The 13,506-nt window shown below is 40.0% G+C and overlaps 1 protein-coding gene across 1 annotated transcript in view; it reads right to left on the bottom strand.

Annotated features, from left to right (window-relative positions):
• The window catches only part of LOC100706586 (dachshund homolog 2), a 113,491-nt gene that overhangs the window by 10,234 nt on the left and 89,751 nt on the right, over positions 1 to 13,506 (bottom strand). The window contains exons 5-11 of the mRNA XM_005459544.4: positions 11,252 to 11,421; positions 10,362 to 10,467; positions 9,825 to 9,899; positions 4,988 to 5,088; positions 3,863 to 4,010; positions 3,533 to 3,709; positions 2,884 to 2,949 (exon numbers count right to left, since the gene is read on the bottom strand). Coding sequence (XP_005459601.1) covers positions 2,884 to 2,949; positions 3,533 to 3,709; positions 3,863 to 4,010; positions 4,988 to 5,088; positions 9,825 to 9,899; positions 10,362 to 10,467; positions 11,252 to 11,421 — 843 coding nt within the window. The remainder of the gene's footprint in view (positions 1 to 2,883; positions 2,950 to 3,532; positions 3,710 to 3,862; positions 4,011 to 4,987; positions 5,089 to 9,824; positions 9,900 to 10,361; positions 10,468 to 11,251; positions 11,422 to 13,506) is intronic.

Raw genomic sequence — 13,506 nt, 5'->3', positions numbered from 1 at the left:
CCAGAAAGACAGGGCAGCAGAGGATGTCGTGGTGTTTTTAAGGATAGTCTGCACATCAACTTAATCTAATAAAGTGGAAGAAATTTAAAGCCCACACGAGTATTGCCATTTATTTATGAGTTTATTTATGAGTTACATTAATCAGACAGGCTATATAATGTGTTGTTAAAGTTCCATTTTGGCTCTTTTACATTAAAAAATATCTTTTAAATGAATTATTTAGTGTTATTTAAAGGTTTGTTGAGAATACTAATAATCATTTTTTATTAAGTTTAGACTCTTCTTGCAGTAAAATGTAAGGTAATGGATTGGTTAGGTTAGATCATGGTGGCATTTGATTATTTATTTTAAGCTGGAAAGCAGCCATGAAACTATGACAGTCCAGTGACAGTATGACAGTTATGGAAGCTTGTTTCTTGTTTGCATAGACAAGCTGAAATTTCAGGTTATTAACTCAAAATTTAGAGTGAGGAAGTTGAAACTTTGAGATAATAACCTGAAATTTTGACTTGTTGATGGGTAATTTTTTTCTTACAGTGGTGCAAACAAGCTTTCCCACAATACAACACATCGAACGGAGTTGGCTAAATCCACAAAGTCTAGTAACCCTCAGAGCAACAGCAGTAGCACTGGTCAGAAAACAGGCATGTCACTTTTTCCTAAACTACCAAATCCCAATTTAACCTTTCTATTTGACAAAACTGTCGTCTCACTTTCAGACAGTTTGAACTGAAGTTGTCAGCAGGAGTGCAGAGCTTGCCACTGTCCCATTTGAGCCCAGGCTGTAGTTAAACGCAGGTCACGAAATCAGTTTTGCTTGGGTTAGACAAGACTGTGGTTTTAGTGAAATATAAATAAACTCACTCTGGAATTTGTCTTTAAACCAGACTCAGATCTTTGCTTTAACCAAGTGCTGCTGGCATCTAAAAATAACCCGGCATATGTTTAGTCTCTGCAACTCGCAAAATATGTTGATAAACCTCACCACAGTCCTTTTAAAATGTGTTTGCTGTGAGTAAGTAATAACAAAGAATTTACAAAATGACTAAGCTTTTAAGAAAGTCTGCGCTCTATTAAAATGTCTTCCAGCTGAACAGCTCACTACTCTTGAAGAAATGTAAACTCAAATAAATACAAGAATTGACTTAAAGATTGATCTCTCTCTGTGCTTCACTTTGCAAATTCTTTGTTAAAAATGTCCTTTTTCTTTGAAAATGTTAACAATTTCCAAAAGATTCTCAAGGATGTTTCTAATGTTGTTGCTCTCTTTCCTCTTACTTTCTTTATTTACCTTTGCATGCTATAGAACACCTATATATTTTACCAGTTCACATTATCAGTACGACAACACCCCCCTCCCCCGAGTAAGCTCTTGATGATGGTGGGGAGAAAGAAGTCCCCAGTGACAGGAAGAGCCATGTGGAAGAACCAGGCCCAGCCAGAAGCTACCTTCTGCTATGATAGGCTTTTTAATAAGCATGTCCCTGTTTTCTTAATTGTTCAACCTATAGTTTGATTTTAAAATAATCCAAAAATATTGTTTATCTTTTTCTAAAACTTTATACATTTCTTAAAAACCTTAAACTGGTACAGACAAACATGGTAGTACAAGAAGAAGTGCACACAAATACACTTGGTACACTCACCAGCTACTTTGTTAGGTACACCCAGAGCCCTTAAGTAAGTCAGAGTTGTGTCAGCGGGGGTTCAGAATTCCGGGTTGTTCCGTGGGTCATGCAGCCTTCAAATAGTTCCCACAGGTGCATCGAAAGCAGTTGAAACACTGCATATCAAACTTCTGTGCTATTACATCTCTATAGCGCAGCTAGCGTATTTTGATAACTTTCAGAACTACTGCGAGGCTCCAGGATCTGCCATTGCTGTAAAAAACAAAAACAAAACTCCACTGGAATGAAGGGAGATGACGCAACTCTTCCATTTAATGGCTCTGGATACACCTGTTCAGCTGCTTGCTAATGCAGAAGTGTAATCAGCCAATCACATGCCAGGTATGCAGACATAGTCAAGACAACCTGCTGAAAGCCTGCAAGTTCTCAGTCATCGAGGTCATGGTAGGCTTTAGAACTTTAAAAAAAGTTAAAGTGAAAAAGTTTTTAAGTGGAGTGGGAGATTCACATCATGGCTGACAAATGTGCAGCAGCTGTGTGATGCTGTCATGTCAATGGACCAAAATCTCTGAGGAATGTTTCCAGAACCTTGTCAAACCTGCGCCACGAAGAATGAAGGCAGTTCTGAAGGTACAAGGAGGTCCAGCCTGGTAGTAGAAGTGGCTGGCAAGTATAATTTTCAGTGTTTGTTGCTCAGTTGGTTTCCCAACAGTGTTTATGCAGAATAACGGAATAACAACTTTCCAACTTGTCCAAAAACCAAACAAGTAGCCTTGATACAAAGTCGCTTTTGCCAAGTAGCTCAGTCACATTGTTCTTCTTGTTGTTGGTATCTCAATGACATGTTCTTTTAGTCTTTTCATAGAAAAACGTGTTTCTACAGGACAGTTTAAAAAAAAAGCAGGATTAGTTCGCCATGAACATTATTTACTGTCAAATCTAAAACAGCCCCGCGCTGGAATTCCAGCACGGAGAGCTTAAAGCCCTGCGTATTGACACGCAGCTGTCACACACTTAAACGTAAACTCTGTGAAATATTTACAGTCGTCGTCACATGCATGTCTGTTGAGGTGCACATCAAAGGGAGGCCACTGCGCCTGCTTAACGTCTCTACTGATCTCAAATGGGCCCCAACACACACATGTGCCTGCCATGTGTGTGTCTGTTAACGTATGGCACTTTGCGTCACGTTGTTTGCATGTGTGTGTATCGGCGTGACTGTGTCTCAATGAGCACGCGCTTGTGTGTGTGTTACCTTGTACAGCGCCGTTGTCTTGCTGGTTCCCATTAACTTCAGGTTTGTCCTCGGCTACAGCAGCGTCTGGTTTGCAACACAAAGACAAGACAGAGTCTCAGTGGGTCGGCCAATAAAAAACAAACAGCACCTTGTAACTGCGTGCAGGTCAAAGACAAACCGGATCCACAGAGGGTCCAGCCCCAGACAGTGTTTTTCTTTTCTTTTTTCTTTGTGAGAATTACATCGGTGGGCGTTGCTTTGCTTCTTTGCTCCTTATTAATGATAAACAGACATATCCACTGCCATCGGCCTGCACAGGAACACCAACCTGAAGCAAACGTGGAGCTGCATCTACAAGACGTAGTGCTGCAAACTGTGCTGGCGTTGTTTTTCTGCAGCGGTGCCACACAGACAGATTAACTGCACGTTTACTGCTGCTGGTGATTATTCCGAATTTTATGGAAGGACGACAGAAAAACAGCAGCAGCCTGTAACTCTGCTTTTAAAGCTGCTTGTTAGGGTAAACAAGAGGCTGGAGGGGGGAAAAACCATTCATCTAACAGACACACATTTAAGCAGTATTAAATGCAGGCAGTTCGAGCTAAAGCGAGAAAGGGAAGAATTTAAAAAGACGAAAGAAGAAGAAGGAGGCGGCGAGAAAACAAACCGTTCTTTTTGTTGTTGTTGTTGTTGGCAGCGTGCAGCGGCTCAGGAGAAGGGGAGGACGAGGACGAGTGTTTCAGAGCGTCCTCCACTCTCTCCCTCCTCTTCGACTCGAACTCCAGCGCCTCCTGCAGCTTCCTCTTGGCCTTCTTCTCCTTCTTCAGCCGCTTCTGGATGGAAGCTGGAGGAAGAAGATAGCTCGTGTTGTAGCTACCATGTAACTCATTGGCAAATTGCCATCTTTCTAACGGCCCCTTTATGTTCTAACATTGCTTTTGAGGCTCATCTTCAAAGAACTTGTCAAATGCCCCCCTCCTCCTCCTCCTCCTCTAACCTCTGCTCTGTAGTTCAGAGGTGAGCTGTCGTTCCAGACTCTCTCTCATCTCCCGTTCCCTGTAGAGCTCCATCTTCAGCTCTCTCTTCTCCGCCTGGATCTGTTTGTCCTGCGCCCGGGCGTTCTCCACAGCCACCTTCAGCAGGCCCTGAGTGCACAGATTGGGTACAGAGTTTATAACCTCTAAAACTGTTCAGGGTGTGCAGGGTGAGGCAGAGACCCGCCGTGTTGTCAGTGTTTAAATTAGGAGTATTAGTCTGGATGTTATGATCAATTTTGCCATCTGCTCAATGGGGGAAAATCCACAGGATTATGATAAGAATATTTTTAACGAGGGTTTCATTTACTCAAGAATTTATTTATTAAAAGGTTGCAGATAACAAGAAAATTGTGTTAAGTGGGGTAACAGAGACCCTGTAATAAATAAATACATTCCAGGAAAAATTTTGTTTTTAAACTGAGTGTTTTTTCAACCTTCTGACAAATTAAAAACACAAATAGAAAAAAGGAAAGAAATTAAATCCCAATTTGTATATATGAATTTTTCTTTTGTATAAGTTAAAGTGCATCTGCCAAATTATATTATTTTTACAGATTTTTAATTTTTATGTCAATTTAAGTTAAATCATCAACTTTCAAGGACTTCTTTAGTGAAACAGAGAGCTGAGTGACTGTTTAACTCATTAACCCGCTATCTGCACATGTCCTAACTTTGTCTTCAAACCGCTCAACCTGAGCTGTCCCTCATTTCTAATCTTGTCCACTTTGTCTTGTAAACAGCACCACCATCTACATCCTCTTCATCTTTCTCTCACAGATCACCCCTCTTCACCCACGCTGTTCATCACCTCTCTTTGTTGACCCCAGCTATTCAAACTCATCCACCCTCACTACCTCTTCTCCTTTCCACCTGCCTCCCTCTCATTCACACACATGTATTCTTTCTTGCTTCTCATTCCAAACATATGCAACCATAAGAATTATATGACCTAATGTAATATTGCTGTAGTGTTCTTTGCAGTAGCATTAAAAAAGTGAAATAAGCCCCTCGTACTCCTGGAGTCCATCTGCTGCCTTTTCCCAGCGGCTGTTAAAGTGACAGTGACAGTGAGAGCAGGATCACACCTGTATGTTGGTGAGGAGGGTCTCCACTGACGACAGGCCGTCAGCGAACAGGAACGGAGCAGGAAACCCGGGCGGCAGGGTTTGTCCGAGCGGAGACTCCTCTGTGAGAAACAGTGAACAGAGCAGGCAACTTTAAATATTTTGGTTTGGTTTATTTGCCTGGTTCATTTAAGATGCTGTCTTGATTTATGAGGACCCTGCTCCACAAATTCAAAAAAAGAAGAAAGGTTCCTTCGACAGTACTCGTCACAAAGTCGGAGTGAAGTTTATGAAATGTTTACTAAGGTATAAAAGGCAACGAAGCAGCATCACAGAAATCAATTACACCAAACACACACACACACACACACACACACACACACACACAGAGGTCGTTAGTATTCAGACAATCATGTGGGGTACTAATTGGCAAGGATTAAAGACATCCTTGATTTGTGTGTGTATGCGTGTGTGTTCATTGTGAGTGCGTCACAGTGTCTGCTCAGCCCTTAATGCCTAACACACTGACAACTGGGTTAACTCTGCTGTGAAATTAACGCTGATTAAGATGCACTCTAACACACACACACACACACGCACGCACACACACACACACACAAAATCTCCATCCCCTATCTGCCACTTCATCCACACATCCCTCGACTCTACCTTTCCCATCGTTCCCAGATCTTCCTTCATCATTTGTTTCTCCACCTCAGCTCATCTCTTTTCTTCATCTTCATCTTTTCATGCTTCTTTTTTTTCCCTCCGTTACTTTTTTCCCCATTTCCTTAAATCCATCTCAGGTTATCCTTTCTATCGTTTCAACCCTTTTTCTTTTCCTTGCTCCTTTCCTTATTTCTGTTCCTCCTTCTATGTTAAGCTTCTATTTTGTGGTTTTTGGCTACTTGGAGTGGCAGAAACAAGCTTTAAGGTAGAAACTGACCATCTTGCAGTTGTAGGTCCAGTACTCACGCACCTTTAGCTCTGTTTTTGGTCTCTACGATCATTTTTGTCACTTCTGAATGACCCACTGTGGTATAACTTCCTATAAAGCTCTTCTCGGCAAGCAGAGCCAGAGGTTCGACTCATAATTCTCTGCAAGTTTGCCACTATGAGCAAGCCCTTTTACACTAACTACAATATTTGTTATTTCTCATTTATAGCTGCTTTGAGCCTCAAAATGCTCCTTTTTCTGCTTTATCTCCTTATTATGTTTCCATCTTCACTGATTCATCACCTCCATTTTTTTTATTCCTCGGCTTATCACTCAAACCTCTGCCACCCCTCTCATTAACAAACACTGAAAACAGCCAGGCTTTTCATACATATTGGCCCTGATTTCTTTCACCAAAATAAGTTTGGCCAAAAAATAAATAATGAATAAATAAATTAAGTGTAGAGATGGCGAAGAGGTGGAAAAGCAGAGAATGATTTAAGAAAAAAAAGGTAGATTAAATAAGGAGTACAAACAAGGAGATAGGAAAGGAAGAAAAACAGGAGCTGGAGGAAATGGTTGGATCAGTGTTAGACATATTTGAGCTTTTATTTTGAAAAATCAATAGATGGCGAAAGACAGATTCATTGTTGGCTGGCTTCAATTTGGAGTTCATATCATTCATACTACAGCTCATACTACTAAAGAAAGAAGAAAAAAACACTATGAATGAAATTTCATGTCAACTTCCAAACGTGTCTCCTCGGGGGAAACAAGTTTCCACTTAAATAAAAGACACGATAAAAATACAACCAAGGATTTGAAGCGCTGTCAGGTCATTTTTGATAACAAGTTTGGTTTATTATGTTGCTCTGCTACAGTAATTACTGCAGTATACCGTCCAGATGGAGCGAGGCCACAGGGAACATTATGTAGTCTGTTAATACCCCAGAGAGGAGCGGCAGCACTTCCTGTGTCTTTTTGTGGCTTTTAAAAGTTTTTTTACTCAATACATATTTTTTTAAATTCTCGATAAATCACTCTCCAACAATACCAACTACACTACAGACACAGTAAATATTGCAGGTTACTTTTCTGTCTATCTGACAATAAAACATGAAATAGACTTTTTTTTTTTTATTCTTTTAGCACTCCTAAGTCCTAAAGACTTAGGAGTCACAAATTATCCTAACATATATACATTTATTTATTTACATTTATTTATTTACATTTATACATTTTGATTTAGAGTGAATCATTTGTACAATATTTGAGTTTTGTGGCATTTGACGATCTTAAATTTACCTGGAAGGCAAAGAATGCATTATATTATACACGGAAAAATGTAAGTCTGTTTATTATTTATAACTAATGTATACAGAACGTATATAGAATAATTCTAAACTTCAATTAAATGGTAAATGTCCTTAAAGCAGCTTCTTACAAAAGGCTCATTCAGCCACATACGTGCTTTTTTCCATACCAAGAACTTTGAATCTAACGTTCACGGGATCTTGCCCAAAGACTTTTTGACATGCAGGTTGGATGAACCAGAATCAAACCACCATCCTTCCAATTAGTAGATCCAATGAAACTCAACAACTTGATTTGTAACATGTCCTTTTTTAGAATGTCAAAATGCAACAGCACAACAAGCTGTAGGTTAAAGGAACAAATAAATGTCTGTCAACAGTAAATTCCTATTTTAAAAAATCAAACAGAAAACAGTCTGCTTGATAGACTCTTTGTGCTTTCCAGCATCCTCTGCAGTGCATCACCCCTCTTTCACCCACATCTGAAAATCTCCAGACAGGAAAGGAGACGACCCCGTTCATTTACCGACATCAAAAGCAGACTTTGGGAGTTTCGGAGTCAAGTAAATATGCGTAAATGACCCGGTTCTGTAAAGCGTTCTGCAGAATGACGCTCAGGTTAGGGTTCATCCTTTCACACGCAGGAGTGCGGCTGCTCCACCATTCAAAAAAAAAATTTCTTCACAGACAAACAGCTTGATGCGGCCTCCATAGAAAGTAGACTCTTCTGGAGTCACTTTTCTGAAATAACGAGCATTGTCTTGAGTTGCCGAGATCATCTCTGGTAGCGAAACTGTAGCTAGAACTTAATGCACCTGGTTTATTCCCAGCCCTTATTTTCCAAAAAATGAATGGTGGCCATCAGTGCTTCCCTTTTGGCTTGCTACTACAAGAACCTATGGCATCAATTTGGAAATCCTGCGTCGCCTTGTTCTGGAGTTATCACATTCACAAAGTTCGGTTTTTCTTACTGTGGTCCTGAGCGGACTGGAACTTAAGAAAACACCAGCAAACAGAAAAACGTTGCAAACGGAAACAAAATGCAGCAGAAGTTAAATAAATTACATTTAATTTCTGTTTCATCAAGAGTTTGATAAAACTTGATCACTGGCCTTAACTTTGAGATCAAGCTCACCAAGATTCAACCTCATCCAAGGTTTTTAGTGGATACACCTGTTGTATCAGTTTGAAAATCCTACATGACATCTTTCAAATTATCATGTTCTTGAAGATTTTCATGTTCAAGATTTTCAAAAAATGTGATCTCTGACCCAAGATTCAAACTTATCTGAGATTTTTAGTAGATGCATCTATGGTATAAGTGGTACTGGGGTCAGGAGGTAGAGCAGGTCATCTACTAATTGGAAGTTTGGTGGTTCTATCCCTGGCTCAGTCAGTCTAAACATCTTTGGAGAAAATATTAAGTCAAGTTGGTCTCTGGAGTGTGAACGTTAGATAGAAAACACTTAAGCACAGGGGGGAAAAGTGCTTATATGGGTGAATAAGGCAAGTTGGACAAAGTGCTTTGAGAACTCGGGTAGAGAAGCCCTATATAAAAACCAGTCAATTATTGTATTCACAAAGGCAGGTGTCGACAACATCAACCTTTAATGGCTGAGGGGTAAAAAGCAGTTCTTAAATGAATAATTTTAAAAGTTATGAGAAATCTGCCACCTGTAATCAACACTTTTCTAACTTTATTAGGATCTCCATCTGGGAAGACTTTCATAGTCATGCACACATGGCGGAGTGTTTATGTGTTAGATAGTTTCTCTGATAGATAAAAAGCAACAACTGAATTATGTGAAACAAATTGTGTTTGTGAACCTTAAAGCTCTTAAAGTAATTCTCATGCTTTCACTAGCCACCATCAACACAGGCTAAAAAGCCTCAGTTCTGATTGGTTCACAGAGCCTACTATAAAAGGAAACACACCATCACATTTATGAAGGAGGGCTGGCGCGGGGGGTCACGCGGCCTGACTCCACCACAGATATCGGATTAAGAAGACAATCTTCAGGACCGAGTTATCTATTTTTCTTTAGCCCTTATTGATTTTAAAGGAAGTAGCACTCCTGCTGATGTCTGCAGTGGAGCTTCAGGAGCGTGAAAGATGGTGGTGGTGGTGGGGGGTGAGGATGGAGAAGGAGGAATTAGATGACAACAGAATAATGTGTTATAAGAATGGAAAATACAGCAGACGGGGGGTGGAGAAGAAAGAGTGTGAAGGAGGAAGGAGAGGCCCTGCTTGCTTTTAGTGCGTGACCTCCTGACCCCTTTTAGCCACGCTTCCTTCACTTAGCTTTCCTCGCTCACCCCCACCCCACATCCATCTATCCATCTTTTATCCATCTCTCCCTCCCTTGCTCCTCTGATTGATGGTTCGGAGACAGGTGATCAATAGGAGGGGCAGAACATCCTGACGCTTCTGTTTCTCAGTGTGTGTTTGTCTCTGCATGTGTGTGTGTAAATACAGTAGATGAGGAAAGCCCTGCTAAGTGAGGAAATTTATCAGATGTCAGAAGAAACCGGGCGAGGGCTTAGATTAAGGCGAGTAATGGAATATCCTCACTTATATCTAAGTGTGTGTGTGAGTGTGTGGTCCAACCTTTGTCCTTTGTTATTTTCTTGATGGGTGGAGTAGAGTTGGTCAGCGCAACATCTGCATCAGCTGACACCAGTCCTGTTGAAAGAAAGCACGCTCTGGTTATGTGTGGGCATTACAGTGTGGACACATGTGTTTGCATACATGCACATCTGCCCACTTGTGTGTTGTCTGTTGTGTAAGATCTTTGCTGTACATGCTGCTGTTTTAAAAAATGTAAGAAAATTACTAAAAACTGATCTTTTGCTTGTGTTCAAGAATTAAAGACAGCATAACCAAAATAGACATATTTAAGACACTTAAAACCATTAAAGATTTATTTTTATGTTTAAAAACTTACTTTAATGATTACCAGTCAGCAAATCTCTTTTTAAAAAAAAGCTCAAAGTACACAGTTTACATTGATGTGACAAAGAAAGCAGCAAATCCTCTGATTCAATAGGCGGAAATGTGAGTCCATGCAAACATGGTTTCTCAGATTTTTGCATTTAATCTGCCTCTTTGCTGTGTGTGTATGATTGAGTCTGTGTGTGTGTGTACCCAGTCTTTCAGGCGAGCTGGAGGCTGAGCTGCTGGGCTGCGACTGCAGAGGAGTGTTGGTTTCGTCAACAGACGGGGAGAGCGAGGGGCTGTCGCACACTCTCTCCTGCAGACGGAGAGGCAATGAATGAAAGTAAGTGGAGGGATTCAAGCATGATGGTTACACTGGTTTATAACTGGCTGCCAGTGATTAAAGCTCTCTCTCTCTAATCATTCTGAACATGTCATAAAGATAAACTTTACTAAATTTTTCATTGATAATAAGACAGTTGAGTAAGACTGGCTTTGGATGGTCCGCTGCGATATGAAACGCAGCAAACAAAAAACAAACAGAATACACGTTTACGTGACATGATTAAATTAATGCATATGTATTTTTTACATACAACTAATTCATATTTTGTCACAAATGTTTAATTTTGTATGAAAAAAATCCAAAACTTAAAGATATTAAATTGGCAGCAACACAGCAAAACTTACCAAATCCAAATTCCCTTTGAATATTTTGCTAGAAAGATGTATTTATTTATTACAAGTATTTATTTTCACTTAAAAGATGTATTTATTATTATGAAACAATACATCACTACGCATCTTTAGAAACGCTAACATCTATTCCAACATCTTCCCACGATGCAATCTGCTTCTATAAAAGGCTATAAATCTTTATATATGGGTCAACGGTGTTATTGCGAAGCCTAAATATTTAGAAAAACAGGGTATATGGTAATCATCTGGCCACAGAATGCAGTAGCCACATAAGACTAGAGAGCACTGTAATGGCAGACAAACTCTCGAATAATAGATATATGTATAGATGTAAAAGATTTTTCACACAGGAGTTCCTCATGGATCCTAACTGGATCCTCTGCAGTTTTGTGTCGTGTTACCTTGATGACAGGTGCACGGTGTACGTGAGTGTGTATCTGCTGGGCTGCAGCGGCCATGTTGGCAATGGTGCTTAGGTGGTTCATCTGTGACATTGCCATGGCAACAGACGCAGGCGGCAGCCCCATGGGCAGCAGAGGGTGGGGCATCATCATGAAAGGCAGATCCAACCCTGAGAGACAAAAAGAGAGGATAAACTCTCCTCACTCTGAGGCAACCTGACATTAAGGCAGGGGGTCTCAAACTGTGCGGTGGACCCCACTGGTGGGACGTGGATAATAACTAGGTGAAAGACAGGAAGTGAAACCAAGATGAATCTATATCATTTATTTAATTTTCAGAGAAAAGTTCTTGCTGATGCTATTGTGCTGACATTGAATTCAGTTAAATTAAACTGAGAATTTTTTTGCAAATAATGATTGGTAAGAGTTGTTGGCTATGGACCAGTAGATTATTATAGTTAACCAAAACTAAACTAAAAACTTGAAACTAGTTGTGAAAAAACCTTTTGAAAAAGGTAAAAACCAGACTTAAAAAAAATGTATATGCATTTTTACACATTTCCCTGAATGGTTAATAACTAAAATAGATAAATAAGCCTTTGGTTTTATATATTTCAGTTGTATATTCACTTAAAATTAATTTCACGTTTCTTGAGGGTAGAGTCTTTTTTTAATTTGAGTGTTCCTCCGACATTTGTCCGTCACACAATAATAATTTAAAAATACAAAAACTAACAGTGAAACTAATAAAAACTAAAGCAAGACTATACATTTTCAAGCAATAAAAAGCAAGCTGAAACAAGGAAATCCACCCTGGCAACGAACTAAAATTAAACAGGATTAAAAACAAAAAGTGAAAATAAAATAAAAATAAAAACAAATGGGAAAATTAAGAAAACTATAAAGGTGTTGAGGCACAACACAAGTGCGACCTCCCAGAAAAAACTTGCACATCATTGCTTTAAAGCAGCTTAACTTAAGATGAGCATCCACTAGTGTAACAGCAGAAATATGACATCAATTTTTTTTAAGGCAAGTAAAATATTACATACGAGATCTTTTTCTCTTTCTCTCTCTTTTTTTTTTAACATTCGGTTACTTGAAGCTTGATGGTGGAAACGAGACAGTAACACAGTCTGAGATTGTGTCTGTGAACTCAGGTTGAACTTAACCTTGAGGATAGAGGGAGAAGGAGAGGTGTCATTTCAGTGTCGAATGTCTTGCTAACAAAAGTTAACCAAGCAGAGGAGGACAGAGAGAAAGAAAGACAGGAAGACCAATAAAACATGGAGGTCATAGGTTTGAAGGATGATGAGGTGAAAGAAGGAAAAAAATTGAAGGTCAGTTTTTTAGGTTTTTTCTGTTTTATTCTCTGCCTGCTCTCTTTGAATACGTCTTGTACTGGTGCATGTCCTGTCTCCAGGTTTTGTGCTTTATCTGTAGCTACACTTTTACGTTTATTTGCCCAGCTCTCCATTTTATCCTCCTCTTATCCACCTCTCAGTTTGCCCTCTTTCCCTCCACCTCGTCTTCCTCTCTTTACCTCATGCACAGATGCACACCGGCAACCACACATTTCACCGTGTTTGTTAGGACTATCCATTAGCTTCGATTCATCCTTTAAACCCCCTCTCCAAAACCTCTTAGAAGTCCAACCTTGACCTCTGACCTCCAACCTCAGTGACCCCCCTTGACCCTCAGATAGGCCACTTATTTTCCAAGACTAGCTCCCAGCTAGATGTACACACTTGAGCAGACGCCTCAGCTGTCCCCCCCACACACACACACACACACACACACACACACACACACACACACAAATGTGCAGCGGCTGCTTTCATTCCAATGAAACAATAACACTGATTGCTGTTGTCGTGACGATTGAAGTGATAGAATAATCAATGTGAGTGTTTGTTGCCGCTGCTGTTCTTTTTGTGTGTGTGTGTGTGTTTGTTTGTGTGTAAATATATTACTACTGCAGTTAGAAAAGGAGCGAGTATGAGTGTGTCTCTGTTTATGTGTGTGTGTGTGTGTGTGTGTGTGTGGTGTTGATGAATTGAGTCATTTAGTAGAGTGTGTGCTGATTAATCCCAGCAGAGTGTTAATACAGGAGATGGGAACAGATTAAATGGCGTACATTAACAAATATTGCCACCCTTTAAACACACATACACACACAAACTCACAGACCTTCAGTGTGTGTGTGTGTGTGCGTGTTGTCCTTTTTTTCCATGTGGTTCGTCTCTTGTGGTGTG

This window comes from Oreochromis niloticus, linkage group LG3 (genome assembly GCF_001858045.2).
Source record: "Oreochromis niloticus isolate F11D_XX linkage group LG3, O_niloticus_UMD_NMBU, whole genome shotgun sequence".
NCBI classification, from domain to species: Eukaryota; Metazoa; Chordata; class Actinopteri; order Cichliformes; family Cichlidae; genus Oreochromis; species Oreochromis niloticus.
This window is presented reverse-complemented; position numbering and strand designations above follow the sequence as displayed.